The following is a 21,756-nucleotide window of genomic DNA, read 5'->3' on the forward strand; positions in this document are numbered from 1 at the left end:
CGTCGAAACAAACCAAATTTTAACCAAACACTACGAAAGGCATAACTAAATATCTTTTGGATCGTAACAAAAATACTAATATAATCAATATAATAATAAGTCATAATTAACACCACATTGTATACAACTAAGTCAAAATTAATTCATAACTAAAATCATAATAGGGATTATGATAGGGATTATGACTTCTTTTGAAAATTAAGAAAAAAAAAACTAGCTTATTATTGTTTTTTAAAGTAAAAAAAAAAAAAGAGTAGAAAGGTGATATAATTCCAATAAGTTAATAAAATAATAAATTAATTTTTTTTTAATTATCAAAGTAAGCCTATAATTAAATATGATTAACATGATAATTGAGAAATAATGGTATACACTCGAGAAAGGGTGTCTATTATAGAATTTCTCGTATACATTTTAAATAAAATTAAAAAAAAATATTTTTCAGCATATACAATAATATATATGCATACATGTATACTTTTCCACAAATATTTCAACTGTATATCGGTTTTCAGTTACGCTTACTCGCCGGAAAACATCCCCTCCGGCGACCCCGCGACGATCTGTGGTTAGATTCGAATTCGATTTACTTGAATCGTGTACGTACGTACTTGGTATATATTATTCATGTATGTATTTATATATTTGCTCTTTGTTTTGAATTTGATTGTTGTGGTGCGATCGTTTCAATTTCAACTTCATTGTTATTGATTTTCATAGGGTTTTGAATTGGAGTATCTGAATGAATTTAAACGAAATGATCACAAAATTAGCAAATTGTTGTTTTGTTTCTAATTTCTTTTAAGTATTTTAATTTTTTGAAATTCCCAAAAAAAAAAAAATCGAGTTTTTGTATTTATTTATTGGGTCTGTTGATGAATTTACGAAATTTACTTGGGATTGAATCGGGAACTACTTTTCTCTCTCAAGAACTTTCTCTTTCTAGAACACTTTTTTTATTATTTGATTTTGCAAATTTACATCGATTTTGTATATATGTCCTGAAAATTGAGGACAAAACCTGTCAAATACAGACATTAATTCAAATACTATTCATGAAAAATCCACGATATTCGCTATAAAAAAACTGCTTTTTATTGATTTTCGTTCCAAAAATCTGTAAAAAATTTGCAAATAGTCAAAACCCAAAAGATTTAAGTATGAAACTCTTGGAATAACAATGTTCCAGATTTATTTCTATATCCAATTATATGTCAGAAGCATGGGGATGGACAATGATCTTCTCTACCACGTGGTCCTCCATGTCTGTTCCCATAACCCTAGAATTATATATTTGATTGCATTCATATTTAATGAAGAAAATAAAATGGAAACAACCAAAAGTATAATAATTTTGAATTTTTATTAGTTGATTGATTAATTGGAAAATAGTTGAAGGAATTACTATGTGTGAAATACGGTTGATTCCAAGATGTCCATGTGAATGTGATATATCCCAATATACAGTTTTTTCAGAAAGACAGAGAGTTGGTTTTTTTTGTTTTTTTTTGAACTAACAGAGAGTTGGGTTTGGAGAGAGATACTTTACCTTTCTGTGGGTTTCACTTTCATTCAATTCCCTTTCATGAAAAGGAGTTGGGTAGTAGAAAGAAGAAACAAGCCAGAGAGGTTGTGAGTGAGTGAGTGTGTATGTGTGCACAATACATATCCAGCCCAGCCGACCATGGCATTCCCGTGAGAGAGACAAAAGGAGAGCCATAGAAAAAAGGCCAAAGAATCCCTCTTATCCTGCGCACCTTCCCACCTTTTGTCCTACACCCACAACCCATCTCACTCTCTCTCTACTCTCCCCAATTTGTGAAGAAGGGGGCTAGAGACCCAGGCCTTCTTTTCTTGTATAATTTCAGAGCATCAGATGTTTCCCAATTTCCTGGTCTCTTCTTTGCCATTTCTTGAATCTGATCTGAATATATTTGGGTTTTTTTTAATGAGAAAAGAATACCCATTTGCACTGGTTGGCTGTGATTCTCAAATTCATTCTTCTCAGATCTGGGTGTGTCTAAAGATGCATTCTTTTGATTGTCTTTTTCTTTTTCCATTCTTTTCCTTTTTCTTTTTCTTTTTTGCTTTTTTCCACCCTGTTGTGTCTTACTTACTTTTGGTTGTGATTTTATGGCAGATTTGTTGCAGAGAAAAGGATCTTGTTCTTGATGAGCAATTAGTTTCATTTCATTAAATGTGAAAGTTCATGAAAACCTGTTCAATGTGTTTGTTTATATGAAAGAAGAAGGAATCAATGTGGTCTAATCTTGAGAGTGTGGATGGATGTACATGAATCAGAGGAGGCATTACAGAAACACTCAGCAGTGGAGATCCCAAGACCACCATTGCTTCCGGCTGACAAGAACAATGGAACCACCCACCGGTCTCGAACAAGGGAAGTCAGTTCTAGGTATAGGTCGCCCACTCCGTCCACGCCTTCCGGTTCCAGGCGATGCCCTTCTCCAACTATCACCAGAACAGTCACAACATCCTCCCAATTGGTACCAAAGAGGGCTATCTCAGCAGAAAGGAAGCGGCCCTCTACACCACCATCACCACCAAGGCCATCAACACCAGTTCGTGATACATCAACAGAGATGCAATTGGCATCAAGAAATATAATGGGTAGTCGGTTGCCTGAGGTTTTATGGCCTTCCACAATGCGCAGTCTCAGTGTTTCCTTCCAATCTGATACTTTTTCTCTCCCTATGACTAAGAAAGAAAAGCCAGTTACTCATGCCCTTTCTGATCGTGCTTTGAAGCCATCTTCAAATGTAGCACAAAAACAGGCTGAAACACCGGTTGTTTCAAGAAAGCCTACGCCAGAGAGAAAGAGGAGTCCTCTTAAAGGAAAGAATGCCACTGATCAATCTGAGAATTCTAAACCAGTTGATGGTTTACATGCTCGACTAGTAGATCAGCATAGATGGCCAAGCAGAACTGGTGGGAAGGTGACTTCCAATGCTTTAACTAGAAGCATGGATCTCACTGATAAGGCAGCTAAAATTCCAACAGTACCGAAAGTGGGAATTGGGGTATCTTCCCTGAGGAGAATGTCTTTACCAAATATGAGTAAACCGTTACTAAAATCAGCCAGTGATGCAGTGAAGCTAGTATCATATCATGATTGTGGGAATATGGACCTTGAGGTACATTCAGTGGATGATATTAAACTGAAGGAATCTGGATTACATAAGCCTGTTATGTCACTTTCATTGGAAAGAATGACATTATTGACTCCTGCTGTTAGATCTCAGTCTTTGCCATTCCCTGGATCACGGCCTGCATCGCCAAGTAAGGCATCGGTAGTTTCATCCTCTATTTCTAGAGGTGTCAGTCCATTGCGAACAAAAGCCTTGAATCCTACTCCTAGAGGTGTCAGTCCATCTCGGGTAAGGCCATCTACTCCATCAAGGCCAGCCAGTCCATCAAGACCAGCCAGTCCATCAAGGCAATCCGGCAGTGCTACTTCTGTGCTCAGTTTTATTGCAGATATGAAGAAAGGGAAGAAGGGTGCAAACCACATAGAAGAAGCTCATCAGCTGCGGCTACTATACAATAGACATTTGCAATGGCGATATGCTAATGCGCGAGCAGATGCTGCTCTATATACACAGAAAGTAAAAGCGGAGGTAGGGGGTTTTATTTTCGTGGAACAAGCAATCTCTACACAACTCTTTTTAATGTGTCATATAACTTAGCTACCTCTTCTATTCTTTTTCCTATATAGTTGTTAGGAATTAATTTGTTTCTAAGCTAACCAAAGAAATTGTGGCAGCTTCCTGGATGCACAAATTGCTGAAATTTTTTTTTTTTTCCTCCCAATTGCTTTACTCATATTATATGCTCCTGCATGATGCAATTGATTAAGGTTTTGAAACCCAAGTAGTTCAAATGTTGGTAATGGCAGCAAAGATATTGAAGCCAAAAAAAAGAAAAATGACTTAATACAGAGCAAGCTGTTAGGAGCAATACATACACAGGCCCAAAATATTTCTTTGCTGATGTTTCATACAATTTTTTTAGTATTATGAATTAGTATTACTAATTGTTTGAATATTTGATTTGATGATGCAGAAAACATTATTCAATGTGTGGAGAACTACGTCAGAGTTGTGGGATTCAGTAACTGAGAATAGGATTAACCTCCTACAGCTGAGGCTGAAACTGAAGCTGTACTCAGTTTTGAATGAACAGGTAATGTCCCTTCTCACTACAACATAATTAAACACCCCCTCCCCCGCAGGCAGCCATAAATCTGTGTGTATGTGCATGTCCTCTTCTTTTAATTTCTTGTGATCGAACATTATTTGGTTTATAGTGGAGTGCCTGAAAATACAATTGAATGCAGAGGAGAGTAAAAAAATACTTTGGGAGCTGCATTAGCTAATCACCTTTAGAAGCAAACATATTTCTAAGATATCACCAGTTGATTCTAACATTGCATGTTGATTTAAGATTCTAAAATATCATTTCAAAAGTGGAATAAAAAAGAAGAAGAAGAAGATAAATAACAAAAGTAGAGGTGAAGTCAATAATTAGTGATTGGGAGTAGGCAAGACCTTGATGACCTGTACCAGACAACTAAGATGAAAAAAATAAATAAATAAAATCACAAAGCAGTTCTTGTCATTGCAATATGCAGTTTGGTGAGAAAATCTTCTTCAGGGGTCTTCCTATGCCGGAGAAATTGTTGGAATGTGTCCCACATTGCCTGGAGTTGCCCCATCTGTGCTAATTATAAGGCTCCAGTTTCCCTCTCCTTAAAATCTAGGCTTAAAACCTAGGTTTTAAGAAGTGTGGATTGTGTTTTTCAATTTGGTATCAAAACTTGATTGGGCCTCTGATTGGTGTGCCATTTGTTCGGCTACTGTATGTTGTGGTCCAAGAGAGAATGTTAAAATGTATCCCACATCGCCTGGAATTGGCCCATCAGTACTAGTTATAAGGCTCTAGTTGAAAAGTCTAGCCTACATTTCTCCTTAAAACCTAGGTATTAAGGAGAGGAAAACTGCAACTCCAGGTAATGTGGGACACATTCCAACACACCCTCTTGGACCACAACATATAGTAGCCAGACAAACGGCACACTAGTCACAAGCCCAATCAAACTTTGATACCAAATTGACAAGCTCAGCCCACAGAAATTTCCAAAGCTGTCTCTTTTGTTTTACTTGGATCTTCATGGATTCTGAAGTCAAGAAGAAGACATTTGGCAGTGGGTAATGTTACTAATGCATGCTACATTTCATGGAGTGCCTGTTCCATGATAGCAGAAGAAATACAATTCATAGTAAGGATGTCTTGCTGTTAGTGATTTTAGAACTTTGATTCACAAATGTCATTTGAGATCGACTTAAGCTGAAGGAAAATTTCCCTGTTGCATGGAAAACTGCAGTTGTAGCAATAGTTCGATTAACTGCATTGATTATTCATTAGTTGACAACCCATTTTAGAGTATTGTGTTCTATGTGGTCTTAGGACTGAAGGAAACATTGTGTTGTTACTTGTTGATGATGATGACTATAGTAGTTGGGAGATCCTCAGTTTCATGAATATATTTTCATGCCTTGGTTGTGATTGTATGCCTCCTACTTGGGAGTCTCTAAACTCATTGTTCTCTTGTGCATATTTATGAGAATCTGGTAGTAGAAACTTGATTTAGCAAAATAATTGGTGTTGTTGTTTGTTATAAAATGAAAGAAAGAAAGAGAAAAGGAAAGGGAATGATGGTAATAGTAATAAGCATTCTTATTGCTAATTTTTCATGAAACTTAAATGAACAAACAAAGTTCTTTCTGGTTTAAATATTTGAACTTTCTAGAAGACTTACCATCTACATCAGTGATTGACAACTTTTTTAAGTTTGATTTTAGTTTCATGGAACAATTCCAAAATTCAGATGGTGAAAATGGTGGTGTGGGACATACATGGTACCTACCAAATTATATGGTGGTGTTGAACTTTGTGGAAGACTTACTGTCTACATCAGTGATTGCCAATATTTCGAAGTTTGATGATGTTAGTTTCATGACACAATTCTAAAATTCAGATGGTGAAAATTGTGGTGTGGGACATTGTTAACTTTAGGGAGGAGGAAGAAGAAGAAGAGTGAGAGAGAAAGAGAGAACCGGTTGTGAAAATATTATTATTCAATCATAGGGCTTTACATCATAAGCACATATATTTATACTAATAAACACTAACACATAAGTACCAAACTACCCTCACATAACACTTTAACACTACCCCTCAAGTTGGTGCAAATATATCCCTCAGGCCCAACTTGCAACAAATAGGGTGAAAGACCTTGTGACTAAGACCTTTAGTAAATATATCTGACAATTGATCTTCAGACTTCACAAAAGGCATACATATCAAACCCTTATTCAGTTTCTCCTTAATGAAATGTCTGTCGATTTCAATATGCTTAGTTCTATCACGCTGAATAGGATTGTGAGCAATATTGATGGCTGCTTTGTTGTCGTAATACAGTGTCATGGGCTCACCACCAATGATTCCGATATCACCCAACAAGGACTGAAGCCACATAAGTTCACATGTACCATGTGCCATAACTCTATATTCTGCTTCTGCACTAGACCTGGATACCACTCCTTACTTTTTCCACCACAAAAGCGCAGTAACTAGAGGTAGATCGTTTGTTATCTATAAAGCCTGCTCAATCCACATCCGTGAATGCTTCTAACCTTAAGTGACCATAATTAGAAAACAAAATCCCTTTGTCTGGGGCTGATTTAAGGTATCTCAAAATGCAATACACAGCATCCAAATGAGTGGCACGAGGCTCATGCATAAACTGACTTACTATTCCGACTGCATAGGCAATATTTGGACAAGTGTGAGATAGATATATCAGTCTTCCCACAAGTCTCTAGTACTTGTCCTTCTCCACAAGTTTACCAATACCATTACAAAGATGATAATTAGCCTTAATGGGCGAATCAGCTAGTTTGCAGTCCAACATGCCAGTTTCCTCAAGAAGATCTAAAATGTACTCCCTTTAAGAAATAAAGATGCATTTGTTAGATCTGGCAACTTCAATTCCAAGAAAGTATTTCAATGCGCCGAGGTCTTTGATCTCAAATTCCTTAGCCAACTGCATCTTAAGATGTGTTACTTCTTCATCATCATTCTATGTCGCAACTATGTCATCCACATATGCAATAAGCATAGTTACCTTATTTGCATTGTGTTTGACAAACATAGTGTGATCTGCGTGAGAATCATTACCTGTAGGATCAATTGTAACAGGATGTAGAGCTGGCATAAGGGATGATGATTGACTTGGTGGCGCAAGCAAAAGTCTGCTCTTTTTGAAGCCGTGAATAAGTCTTAAGATCAGCTCTGTCCAAACGGTCACCAATGTCAGGCTCCACATCATGAGAACCATTAGGCTTCTCCTCACCACAAATAACAGTCTTCTGACTAGGAAGAAAAAAAGATAACTCATGTTGCTATGACTGCTGAAATGACTCATCCGCAATCTCATCCAGAACACGCTCCCCCTGAGAAGATAGTGGAGAAGACGTAAAAAAGACTTAGATTCACAGAAGGTGACATCCATACTGACAAACACTTTACGAGTGTGAGGATCATAACATTTGTAACCCTTCTGAGTAGCAGAATAGCCAATAAAAGCACACCGGATAGCCTTAGGATCAAGTTTACCACAAGCATGAGATTGCAGATGAACAAAACAGACACATCCAAAGACATGAGGAGGAAGAGACGAGATAAGATAAGTCACAGGAAGAAGCTCAAGAGGAATTTGGAACTGGAGGACACTAGAAGGCATGCGATTGATAAGGTAAACAGTGGTAAGGATGGCATCACCCCAAAAAAACTTAGGAACATGCATGATGAACAAAAGGAAGCGAGCAACTCAAGAAGATGACCATTCTTGCGCTCAGCAAATTCATTCTGTTTAGGAGTGCCAACACAACTAGTTTGGTAAAGAATGTCATGCTCCTCAAGGTAGGCCCAAAAAGTGCCATAAACAATACTCAGTCTCGTTATCACTCCGACGAATTTTTATAGTGGCATTAAAAAGATTGGTCACCATTTTATGAAAAATTTGAAAACAAGAAAAAACTTCACTTTTAGTTCGAAGTAAGTAAATCTAAGGGGTTGTTTGGGAGGACCTAAATAAGTACATTTTTTGTCTTTTTACGAAAGGATGTGCAGAAAAGTAGAGAGGTGATGTGATAGAAAAAAGATAAAAAGATAAAAATATGGATTATTTTTGGATTGCCAAACTTGACCTAAGTTACACGAGAATTGCAATCAATAAAAGTAACAAACCACCGATACCCAGAGTAAAAACCATAGGGGAAAGCCCCCACACATTGGTATGAATAAGTATGAAAGCAAAAGTATTTCTTTTATTAATTGAAGGATAACAAGTTTGCTTAACTAGTTTGCAAGCATCACAAACAAAATCATTCCTAGGATAATCTCGAACTAATGAAGGAAAAAGCTTCTCTAAAATACTAAATGAAGGATGACCCAAACAAAGATGCTATTGATGAAGGAGCTGGAGAGAGAAGCCAGTAGTGCACTGAAGAGCCTGAGAGAACAAAGGTAAGGCAGGAGGAACAACATCCAGAAAGTACAGACCACCTTGGGTTCTACCACTGCCAATCATTTTCCCTATAGCCAGTTCCTAAAAGATACAATGAGTAAGGAAAAAGGTCACCGAGCAATTAAGAGAAATAGTAAGACTACTAACAGATAGTAAGTTGGTTGAAAAATTAGGAACATGAAGCACAGATGAAAGGGAAAGTAAAGAGGAGCAATGAACTAAGCCCTTGCCAGATACAGAGGATAAAGTGTCATCCGCCACTTTAACCTTATCTTGCCCAAAACAAGAAAAATAAGAATAGAAAAGACTAGAGGCACCTGTCATATGGTCGGTAGCACCAGAATCAATAATCTAAGGAGATGATAAGGATGCGGATGAGGATATACTAAGTGCACTAGCAGAAATACCTATGTGAGTAAAGTTGGAAGAAGTAGTGGAAGAAGGAGCTATGGTAGGTGAAGAATCTAGCCGAGCCATCAAACGTCTGAGAGTGGATGGCTCATCCTGAGAAATAGGACCCAGTATAAGCAGTGGTGCTAGCAAGAATCTTGGACACGTGCTCGGGGACGATTGCCACCACTGCGACCACAGCCCCTAGTGGGACAACCATTCAATTTCCAACAATAATCCTGATCATGTCTGTCCTTCCCACAATAATCACACTTCAAGCAAATCCCGATCAATCAAAGAACCTCTACTACCAAGCGGAGGTGGACTGGGCTTGGTGTCTTGGGGAGAAGTAGCAACAAGCAAAGCAGAATGATCCGGAAGAGAGGGTGCACCATCGTACGCCAACTCGCCTCTTGCTGGACGAGCATAAGCCTCACGTATGGTGGGAAACGAAGAACGACCCAACACTTGAACACAAATCGGATCGAACTCCAAATTAAGACTAGACAGAAAATTATAAACACGCTCCTTTTCTACGGTCTACTGAAACAAAGAAGAATCCTTAGAGCACATAGCTTGGAAGCTCTGATAGTAATCCAATTCTTGCCACAAGCTACACAACTCAGCATAATATACCGCCAGAGGGCTATCCTTCTGATCTAAGCCCCGAACCTTCTTCCTCAACTCATAAGCCCGTGCATCATTGCTCTTTTGAGAGTACATTTGTGTTGCAGCGGTCCAAATCTTATGAGCAGTGTCCAACAAAAGGAAGGTTCGACTAATAGAAGGTTGCATGGATCATAGGGTACCCGAATCACCATCATCAGCAGGTTGTGGATGGGTACCATCAATATAGTCATTCAAATGACGAGCAGCAATAACAAGATTGCAGGAGTGAGACTAAATCAAGTAATGGGTACCATCAAGCTTGACAGGGCTAATTTGAAAAGAGGGACTATCACCAAGAGTCATAACACGACTCAACCCACTCTCATGACCCTTAGATACCTGATTATCACTTTCAGCCATACGATGAGAGAAGTAGAGTGCAGAATCACATGCAAGATATCAAAAAAATTTGAAAACCACTCCAATTGGAGACATCAACTCACCACTAGAGGAGGAAACAATACAAAGCAACAACAAAATGTATCAAAAACAACACCCAGAGACAGACCACGTGAAGAACTCCATGCCAAATCACTGGTAAAAGCGAACAAGCCTCAAAAACCTTCAAACCAAGGCCACCCAACCCCTCTATAGGGAATTTCGGCTCTCAGGGAGAAGCACCAGAGGGAGAAATCAAAGCAAAATAGGGTCACGAATGGACTTCTAGAAAATCAGCCAGTTTTTCCCAAAAATCAACAAAAATTGGAAACACGACCAACCAATGATCAAAAAATTAAAATCAAAATATAGAGAGAAGCCCATCAAATTTCGTTCATGTGGGAATTATTTTTTTATTTTTTTTTATTTTTACGGGTGACAGGAACAGGAAGTTACAAGAATTACAGGAATTGAAGAACAAGGAAGTAAAAGATCCAATCTTCAAGGAGGAAGATAATCTCTGATACCATGTTAACTTCAGAGAGGAAGAGGAAGAAGAAGAAGAGAGAGAGAGAGAGAGAGAGAGAGAGAGAGAACCAGATGTCAAAATATTATTATTCAATCATAGGGTTTTACATCATAAGCACATATATTTATACTAATAAACACTAACACATAAGTACCAAACTATCCTCAAATACACTTAAACAAACATACATGGTGTAAATTTTTTGAACAGTAGCTAATTCTATTTAAAGTTAACATCAAGTGGAAAGGTTTGAGTATGAAAGGTTTTACAAGAAACAAGGTAGAGCATAAGGGTCTAAGATGGAAGTTCTGGACACAGATTTTGAGATGTACAAATGGTATTGAGCAAAATTAGGACAAAAGGGGAGGAGTAAACATATGAATGAGATATAGTCAGATTTCACACAATGAGTGACACAGTAATTCAGCAGCATTAATGGATATAAATATTGTTGTTGTTGTTGTTGATGGTTTTTATTTTATATTTTATTTTATTTTATTTTTATAAAAAAACAAAACTGAGGATATAAATATTGGTTGACTAGCAAATTTTAGCTTTCAGATGCAGTTACAAAATATTCAATGTTGAGATGCATATGAGGTAGAAAATTCAAGTACTGTATCAATGATATTGTATTCTCTATTAATGCAGCTCAAAACTGCTACATTTTCTGCTTTTGCATTTGGCAGACCATAGCTTAATGAATGGGACAAGATTTGACCAATCATAAAATCGTACATAATTTGAAGTGAAACCAAAATAATCAGCTAGAATTTACTTCCTGATATTATCTGAATACATCAAACTCATTCTCCTGTGAAGGAATGTACGCATTTAAAAAGTGGTAATCAAAATAAATGATTTATTCTCCTGATATTTTTTTTGGTTGTATCATGCCATGTTGGGTCATGTTCGTGTCTTGCCATTTCAGGTTTGTGTCAGAAGTACCTTAACACTAACCCAACTTGTTTATTATTTCATATTATCATGTCATTTTTGGTCTATGTCCGATTCATGTCATATCAAAAAAATTCACCCTTATTTAAAAGTGTATGGAAAAATTATAAAATTTCTCCACAAATTAAATCTCATGAAACTAATCTCTCTTGGATGAAATTATTCATAAATATTTGGTTTCAACTCAATTCTATTTCCTCAATTTACAAATGCTATATTCTATTGTTATATTTGTTTACCAAATTGACTCTAAAATAGTAGATAAAAAATATATTATCTTAAATTTAAAAAGAAAAAAAAAACTATATTAGCCTTAAAATCTTATTTTACATAACTTTTTTAATCAACTGGATGATATTACATATGGGATTAATAAATGTGATGACACCACTTAGTAGAAATAACATTAAAAGTAACTAATGCTTCATTAAATTAGTTATTTGTGTCAACTTCATGTTATGCATGTTCAACACTAACTTGATCCATTTAATATTCGTGTTACGGGGTCGTGTCATATTCGTGTTTGTGTCAAAAAATGGTCAACCTTAACCCGCTTATTTCATATATGGCTGAAGTCATGTTGAAATTTTCCACCCTTAGCTACAGTAACAAAATGTTATAGTTTGTCAATCTTATTCAAATGGTGCAAATGTCATTTCTTCTATTTTCTTACAAATGCCAAATGAAAGTGCCATCTGTGTGCTCCTCATGAGAGAGGTAGACAGAGTGTGAGTTGGAAATTTAGCAATTGCCAAAACTTGTGGCCTTAGCAAATGCTATATAATTTAGCAAGGGGTTTAGCACATCATTGGAGAGTTTTAAAGTTCAGCTATTGGCAAATTTTGCAATGACAGCTCAAATAGCAGACCTTTGAAAATGCCCTGAAGAGCAACTCAAAACTGGGTAATAATCCATTGTTGGGTTAGTTTTTGGGAGCCATGGTCTTTGTTGATATCTGGTCATCAGTGGAGTATCTCTAAAATCATTTTAATAGGATTACAAATTGTCTTCCAATCCACCAAATGCTACTTGAACTCCTATCCCATATCACAGAATCTCTTTGCAACATTTGAAGCCTTTTAGTGACCAAAGCAGGAATAGCGAACAAAGAGATGAAATAGGAAGTTAAACTGAGCAATGTACTTTTAATCAAGTTGAGGTTTTCCTTTTATGACAAATCTTCATCCCAGCAACTGCATTTGGAAATATTCCACATCTAAATCCTAAACATTCCTAGACTTGAAAGATAAACCCAAATAAGTGGTAGGAATGAAATCCAATCTACAGTCAGAAATAGAAGCAAGAGTCCCAATATTTGGTACATCCCCCAGCGGAATCAAGTCTGGTTTTCCCAATTTCACCTCCAAACCCAAAACAACCAAAATTGTTCATGTGAATTTTGTATTACTCTTTGAAATTGTTAGCTTAGTGTATAAATTTAAACTACTTGTTTTAACTTGAATGTACAATTTTGGTGCCATGAGATGTAGTGAATGAATGTGGTTTAGGAAACTTTCAAGCTCTTGGTTGAACTTAAATTTTCATGTTTTGTGCCATAAGGAGAAGTGAATAAGTGTGGTTCTGTTTGGGGATTTTATGTTGTTATTGTCCATTTATTTTGAATACCAATCATTGCCTCTCTTTTTTTCTTTTGTTTTTTTTGCCTCGCTATTTCAATGACATTATTTGACTTATGTCATTATCTGAATGCTTGCATATAAATTGGATTGTTCAGATAGCTTACCTTCAGGACTGGGACTCAATTGAAAGAGATCATACTAGTTCTTTATCTCAGGCAATTAAAGATCTACAGTCAAGCACTCTTCGTCTTCCTGTTACAGGAGGGGCAAGGGTATGGCTGTTCATGAAATTTCTTTGAAGTTGATGTTTGAAATGATTGAACCATGAATTAAATCTCCATTTTTACAGGGAAGTATTGAAACTGTGAAGGCAGCTGTTTGCTCAGCCGTTGATGTGATGCAGACAATGGGATCCTCCGTTTATTCTATACTCGCACAGGTGAGATTCATACTTATTGTTTTTTGTTTATGATATATCTATTATGTCATATATAAATTTGTATTAGGTTTTTTCTTCTTCTTGTTTTAGTCCCAATATTTATATGTTCTAATTCCTCTTGGCAATTTTAACGCAATGCACATGTCATCATGCATTTCTTTTCCACGTTTTTTGTATAAATAAGGTTGATGGGTTATGTAGCCACAAAAATATGGCCTATTTGTGGGAAATCATATTACATTATTGTCTGGTGGTCACAATAGTAGAACCACTTTCTACATTTTTATTAGGAAGTAGTGCATTTTCTTAGAGCTATGGAATAACGTTATGGGTGTTAGATACCATATGTAGCTTCATATTTGTATCCTTTTAATACTAAAATTTACTTGATAAAGAGAATGCACGGGAAGGAGATTAATAGACATACAAAGAGAAGACCAAAGGAGCAAAAGGATGGAAACTATTTGATGGTAGGGAAAAGCTATTTTAACTATATGTATTAAATCAGGAAACTATATTTATAAAACTCACTTTTTTGGAAGGTCACCACAGTTCGTGTTGTGTCATACACACGCACATCACACCTACAAAGGGGGAGTCTATGAAGCATGGACACCTCTCTGGAGGTCATGTACCAGTGTCTGACATGTGTCGGACATGGACACAAATGTTGGATGGAGTCGGACACACTCCATTTTTTTATTTTTTTACCGAAATAACGTACCCAAGGTTGATGAATTTGAGGCAACTAAAAATTTGATATAAAATTAATATATAATATAAAAAGATATGACATTTATTATATAAACTTAAATTTTTTGCATGTGTCCCCAGCCTGTTATGTCTTGCATTTTTTGAAAATTTGTGCGTCACACGTCCATGTTTGTGCTTTTTTGGAGAGAGAAAAATGAAAGAAAATGTTGCAAATAGGCTGGCTTATGTTCATACACATGTTGAGAAATTAATCATGTTGAGTTATTTGCTTATGTAGTATGGATTTGATTCCAAGGAACAGGTGCTTTGAAGTTTAGAGTGGTGAACCAGTTCCAAAATAAATAAGGCTCAGGGAGCTTTACAAGCTTGATGTGATCAGGGATTTGGTGCTCCATGAGCCTTCCTTCCCCCTCCTTGATCTGGAGTGTCATGCTTCACTGTTCTTTCGATATGCTCAATGTGTTCCATCTTGCATTGAGGGCTAATTAACAGATTCAACAATATTTAATATTTCGCAGGCCTTGTGCTGCTTGCCTGCGAAACAGCATGCCAACTATGGCATGATTGGCCTTGAGCCTGCAGCGCAGCTGGCCCTTACATCTATGGATGCTTAATAAGGTCCAATGGGACTCATTTGAATGGATTAGATGCTCTGGAGCTCCTGGATTGGGAACAACACCCAAGTGCACCCCATATCCACGTTTCTTTTCTGCTCTCCCTTTGATTTGCTCCATCCTCATTTGAAGCCCAGAGTTTTAGATTACTCATCCAATAGGTCTGTGTCTCCTTCTTGGAAGAATGAATTGTTTACACACCTCACCAAAAATAATTTAGTGTATTTGGTTTGAGTTTTTTGGATTAAGCTTTTTGAAAACTGAGCTTTTTGGTTTTCGTGTTTTTTTGTTTTTAGTGAATATTTTTAAAATTTTAAACATTTTTTTTTTACTTTTTTAGATACACCTTATTTAGATATATCTAAAAAGTAAAAAAATATTTTTAAAAATTAATAAATACATAAAAATATAAAAAAAATGTACTGAATTCTCGTTTTTTTTTTTTTGTATTTTTGGTATCTAGTGAATTTTTAAAAGGTTTTTTTCACATTTATTTTTTATTTTTTAGGTATATTTATGTTAGGTATGTCTAAAAATTAAAAAAAATTGCTTAAAATATTAAAAGAATTCAGTAAAAACAAAAAAAACACGGAAAACAAGAAAGTAGAATTTTCTGAAAAGTGTTTTTAGAAAACTCTAACCAAGCAAAGTGATTAATTTTGTCAAAAATAATTTTAGATTATTCTGTGTTTCTTTTCTTTCTCTTTTTTAAATTGATATGATGCTCTCTCTCTCTCTCTCTCTCTCTCTCTCTCTCTCTCTCTCGCACGCGCGTGCGCGCTCGCAAGCTCGTGTGCACAGTAGACTGCTTCATCAGTCAAAATAGTATATGATCTTGCTTAATGAAGTGCCAGAAGTTGCACTTAGTAATTGCCATCAAAAAGTAGTTGCACATAGTAATAACTATTTTATGGAATGCTTGTCGTACACAACAATTTTGCACTATAGTCTGAGAGTATGTGTGCAAAGATTTGTCACAGATAATGATTTAAATCAAGATATACTCTGAACTTTGCATAGAATTGCTTTATATTTATATTACAATTAACAAGAGAAGAGTTGCAAAAATATATGTTGACAAAGTTTTAGATATTTAGTTTAGGTTTAGACATCGGTTATTCCATAGTCTGGTGTAATTTAATGAAGTTAGTGATTTCCTAATGGAACTTGTTGCGCAGAAGTTGATCATATGTTGTATTGTATGGAAGCTTATGGTATTTCATTGAAATCCAAACCTGCTGCAGTCTGTTAAATTTTGCTTTTTTCATATTTTGACCTATTAAAGTTTTTGTTGTATAATGGAAATTAAAATTAAATGCAAACCATGAGATTTTGTAAAAGCCAATGAGCTAGAATTTTTTCATTGATTTTTATGATTATGAAAAAATCATATGTTTCATGTCTATATCAATTGATAAATTTTCCGTGCACATTTCATGGGCTCGTATTTAAAAAGAATTTCACTAATTTTTTTTATATATGTATTTGAACACCATCATTGTCAAATATTGTGTACGACCATTTTAATATATTTTGATCTACTTTAAGAATTTTTGGCAGTATGCACTCGTCATCATTTTTTTGACTCGGGTGGTGGCCTTGCCTTCCTCTTACATTTTGATTTTGAGGCCCAAACAAGTTAATTTTAGAACATTGTTGATGTGAGCACATTGTTTACTAGGTCAAAGATGTATTTTAGTTTCTTTTCTTAAGTTGCGTAGATGTATATGTGCACACACTTGTGCGCATTATCTATCTATTCTATTATATAAAGCCAACAGGGTTGTTGGTGTGGATGTCACAACATTTTTTATTCCTAAACTACCTATCTACAACTGTCAAATTCAAATACATTTATCAATCCTTGTAACTACAGATTTCAAGCACACATCCATGTGGGTGTGCCCATCTTCTAGTATATGTATATATACATATTATAATCAGACCTACAGACTTAACCAGAGTTGGTCCTGTCAATGTGGAGTATTGGGAGGAGTGGACTGCTTTGAGATGTAGTCTCTGCCTATATTTGCACAAAGTGGCTTCTCTTAGACTTGAACCTGCAGTCTTAGTCTTGATGGCCAAGTTCTTAATGCTGAAGTCTGAACCTTAGTTGCAGGAATCGCGCAACTAAGTGGCGATTCTAAGTAAGAATCGCGATTCCGCGAAAGAAACGTGTAAGAATCGCATTTCTGTGGAGAGAGAAACGCGATTCAGTCCAAGATGGGATCGTAAAGGAGAGAGAGAGAGAGAAACCCTAACCTGATCGATCGTCTTCGTCTCTGAGGGCTTCGATCTTCGTCACTCTCTCGATTGTCTTCGTCTCTGCTTCTCTCCCTCTTCATCTCTGTTCGTCGTTCTCTGCTTCGTCTTTGTTCTCTGCTTCTCTCCCTCTTCGCGTCTACTTCATCTCTGTTCTCTTCACTCTCTCTCTCCGTCTCCATGTTTACTATGTTTGATCATATATATTATATATATAACATATAATATATATAATATATATATATATATATAATTTATCATATATTATATATGTAATAAAATTTATAAATTATAATTTTTACCATATATAATAAAATATTCAATTATTATTTCTTAAAATATGATATATAATAATAATTTTTGTAAATTATTATTTCTTAACTTTTTAACATATAATAAATAAAATAAATCATCCAATTATTTAAAAGAAATCTAATTAAACCATATATAATAAAAAAATTATAAAATAAATTATCTAATTTTTCTTTTTATTTATTTTAACATAATTTATTATTTCTTATTTATTATAATTTTTTATTTATAATATATAAGCGCTCCTAATTTACGACTCCTCTAAGTGGTCACGTTTCCCTGCCCCTGCCCCCCGCTCCCGCTCCTGCTCCCGCTTCGTGCAACTAAGGTCTGAACCAAAGGATGGTGTGTTTGGTAATAAAATATGGATTTTTACATGAAGGTGTGTTCACCAATAAAAAATTCATTCAATCAAATTTATTGGCTTATGTGCTTAAACTTGAAGTACCATTTTTATAAATATATTTGTTACAGCAGATTCAGAATTTTTTTCATTAGTCAAAAAGAGGTAATTGTATCTTTTTTGGCTAATAGAAACAATGGACATTGGAATTGTTGGGCTGAATCTCAAATTGCACAATCTTATTGATCTCTATTGATTAAGAATTGGATTCAAATGTATGGTATAGGATGTTGCTTGTATGAATCTATCTACTCATTGTTGGAGATAATATTATATTGTCAAAGATATCAGAAAATATGAAAAATATCATAATATATGGAAATCTCATGATTTGTGCTTTTTAAAAATTTTTGTATTTTTGATTTATTCCAATTCCTTAACTAAAAAGATTTGATTGTATCACCCACTCTATATATATGGTGTATCATGTAAACAAAAGTATTAAATTGAGTGAATGAAAGATGTAGCCTATATTGGCTAAACCACGTTAAACCTTTGTGTTCTTTCTTTTTTGTTTTTGGTATCTATTATCTCTCTATATTCAACTTTATTGCCTTATTACAAATTCAACTCTCATAAGATCTGGAGTATAATAACAACGGTACTCAGAGTGGAAATGGATGCTGAAATCAATGGTACTTTGCTATTGGCTGGTACTTGCCCTACAAGACCATTATTAAATAACGAAGTGTTAATTCCCTCTACAATATCCGAAGGGTTTAGAACTGATAGTATTGCTTTTTTGGTTCTTGAAGTGCTTATTGATGTAGTCTTCTTCATTTAATTTTATCTCCCTAAATATATGAGCACATTATGGGCTTTAAAGTAAGATTTCATAACCATGTTGAGCTATTTGGCCTGTGCTGCGTCTTAAATATTGATTTGAATTTGGTCACTAGCAACTGGTTGCATATCCAATTCTTACTTTTATATATGGTTCATTGGGATTTTCTATGTGCAATTGCTTTAAATGTAGTCCAGAGTGTTCATTTTGATTGCCGAGCACTGCCTTACATCTTTTATGTATTGCAGGTGGAGGGAATGAACTGTCTGGTATCTGAACTGGCTGATGTGTCAGCACAGGAAAGAGCCATGCTTGATGAATGTGAAGCTTTATTGGCTTCAACAGCAGCTTTGCAGGTAAGAACAAATTATACATGGTTATAAATTTGATTTCATGCACGTAAACACAAACCATGCCTTGCTGATAAACTGAACATAATTAGAATTAGGCTGCATAACTATATATAATATTGTCTTCAGTCTCTACACCTCTATGTGTGTATAGTGTATGGATGAGTGTGCCTGTCGTCGAGTTATAGCTGACCAGAGTACTGGTGTGTTTGTTGTGACAAATCAAGGATAAAAGAGATAAAAGAAAACGACAAACACACAAAATAAAACCCAAAAGAATAATAATAATAATAATAATAATAATAATTTAAAAAAAAAAAAAGATTTAAGGAACTGCTATGAAGACATTATTATATGTGATGATTACAGCTTTGAACTAATGTTAAAGAGATTTCACTGAAATTTTACCATTACAAAACAGATTGAGTTTATTCTCTATCAAATGAGATCTATGAGTTAGTGTCAACTTTATCATCCTTTCAAATTATGAAATGTAGTGGAAGAACACGTACACAAACCAACCAACCAAAATTTATAGCTAGGAAGAAATGAAAGAACTTTCAAAATAGCATACACAAGAATGGGGAAGAAAGAGATGACACCATTTATTTTTATTTTTTTTCAATGAACATTAGAAATACTTTCATGCATGTGGAGCTCATCTGGTAATCTGGTGATTCATTGTTCGAGCATGTCTGCCTCTGTCTATGTTACATGGACTCTTTTGTTTCCCCAGTGTACCTGTGCCTACCGGATATGATAAAGGTAAGGGTGTAAGATATGTGTCCGACATCCATACCCAATTTAGACACAAGTTTTTTTTTTTTTTTGCTTCTATATGATGTTTGAAGAACAAAATGCTCACATTTGTTTTAAAGAAGAAAAATTTCTAGCTTTTCACACAAATGGGACATATAAATTTTATATTTTTTTTCTAAATCCTATTTAATTTGAAGTATATTTCTAAATAATGTACATCTTATTCAAGAATATTATACAATATCCAATATATATAAATGCTTGAGACATCATTCCCGTATTCATACTCAACTTTTGGATGCATATCCCAATATTCTAAAATGTTTAGAAAGATTTGACGATTGGATAAGCACCCAAATACCCCGAGTCCATGTAACATAGGTTTCCTTGTAGCAATAGGTGGCATTTATGACGAAAGCCAATTTATTTTATTCATTGGTTTGAGATATGCCTGTCTGAAAATAGTACGTTCTTGTGTCATCCTGGATGGGATGGCCTTAATTCAGTCTATTCAATGATGTTTGTCGTCAATAAATACCTTCAATGATGTTTGTCAATGCCTTCTCTGTATCTGATCATCTGATATTGTGGTTGGGGTCAATAAATACCCACTTCAGTCACACCCTCTCAACCATTTCTATAAGCACTTGGTAATCGGTAGTTGTTCGTCATTTGGCAGTTAACCATTGTACCTGCACCAGTTCTAAAAACCATTTTTCTTGTTTCTGTTGGCTACATAGATTAATCACTTAAGTTTATTATAATTGTAAATGTGCAACAATATATCAATTTGGTTTTGTTGGTTAACGACTTACTGATCACCCTTCTCTGCATCGTGTTGCTTTTGTATTCTTGCGAATTATATTGGTGTATAGGATGGTTATATAGTTTTTATTTTTATTATTTTATTTTATTTTTGGTGTTGGCTTAAAGCAGGTAGAGGAATATAGCCTTAGGACCCATCTCATACAAATGAAACATACTTTGAAGAATGGTCAGCAGCCAATGATCGGGAATCGGAGCACCTACATGACTGCACAGATGCTAAGCTAACAACATTTTGCTTTGCCTCTTCACCAAAGACAAATAACAACACTGTCTGCTTAGGTCTTAGTGAGTGTATATTGAACCTTTTTTTTTTCTTTATTTACTCTGTGGGGAATATGCATTTTTTCTTCAATTATTTTGTTAAATTTTTTGAAATTTTATTTTATTTTATTATTAGCGTAGAGCTGTTGGCTCCGTGCCTTCCACATGTAATTTTTGTATCACTCAACTGAAAAGAAAATGCATGGCAAAGGTTCAGTGAAGTTTTGTACGTCTTTGCATTTTGCGGTTTTTAGGATTGAACAGACTTTTTGGGATCATCTTCTTGTGACTTTTGGATTCAGCATTACTAGTCCATGACTGGGAAAAATGGATGTCTGCAATGTTCAAACAGGTATCTGGTCGAAAATCACCTTTATGTTGGGCTGTAGACAAGTTGAGTCGAGCTTTTCAGTATTCAAGTTCAGTTCACTAATGAGTTTTTGGGGTTTCCCTTTTTTGGTGATTTTTTTTTAAAATTTTTAAAAAAAACTCAAGGTTTTCGGATTCTACTTGACTAGATGTATTGGAAAAGTTTAAAATAAAATAATAATAAAAAAAAAAGGTCAAGAAGGGACCAAAAAAAAAAAGTGAGAAATAGTTGGTCACTATAATTTACTTTGGTGTCAATTTGGTCCATATAGTTTTAATTGTATCAATTTTGCTTATTAATTTTTCACATTGTGTCAATTTAGTCCCATGGATAACATCTATCAAGAAATTGAACATAAATTAAAGCAAAATGTTTAAGAATAAAGGTTGAGACCCTCTTTGGGGGTCATCCCCTTGACCCCCTTTAGTTTTGATTGGTCAATTTTTCTTTTTTTTTTTTTTTTTTTTTTTCTTCTCACCTCCCTAACCTCCATGTGTGTGAGGGGGTTGTGGGGGTGGGTGTTTTAAGGTGGTTTAAATCAATAGACTA

General features: G+C 35.1%; 1 protein-coding gene across 10 annotated transcripts; it reads left to right on the top strand.

Moving 5' to 3' along the window:
• Positions 1–316: 316 nt before the first annotated feature.
• QWRF8 (QWRF motif protein (DUF566)) lies at positions 317–21,058 on the top strand. 10 transcript variants are annotated; one of them, XM_028268716.2, is made up of 7 exons: positions 317–568; positions 2,141–3,635; positions 4,081–4,200; positions 13,267–13,383; positions 13,461–13,550; positions 18,888–18,995; positions 20,682–21,058. In XM_028268716.2, the coding sequence occupies exons 2-7, from the start codon at positions 2,283–2,285 to the stop codon at positions 20,799–20,801; spliced, it is 1,908 nt and encodes a 635-aa protein (XP_028124517.2). In that variant the 5' UTR covers positions 317–568; positions 2,141–2,282; the 3' UTR covers positions 20,802–21,058. The 10 variants fall into 10 exon arrangements, with proteins under 10 accessions (XP_028124517.2, XP_082780844.1, XP_028124516.2 ...); XM_082924718.1 differs by having other exon boundaries at positions 20,685–21,058; XM_028268715.2 differs by having other exon boundaries at positions 363–599.
• Positions 21,059–21,756: the final 698 nt, after the last annotated feature.

This window comes from Camellia sinensis, chromosome 4 (genome assembly GCF_055761805.1).
Source record: "Camellia sinensis isolate YWXY chromosome 4, ASM5576180v1, whole genome shotgun sequence".
In the NCBI taxonomy this organism is placed as follows: domain Eukaryota; kingdom Viridiplantae; phylum Streptophyta; class Magnoliopsida; order Ericales; family Theaceae; genus Camellia; species Camellia sinensis.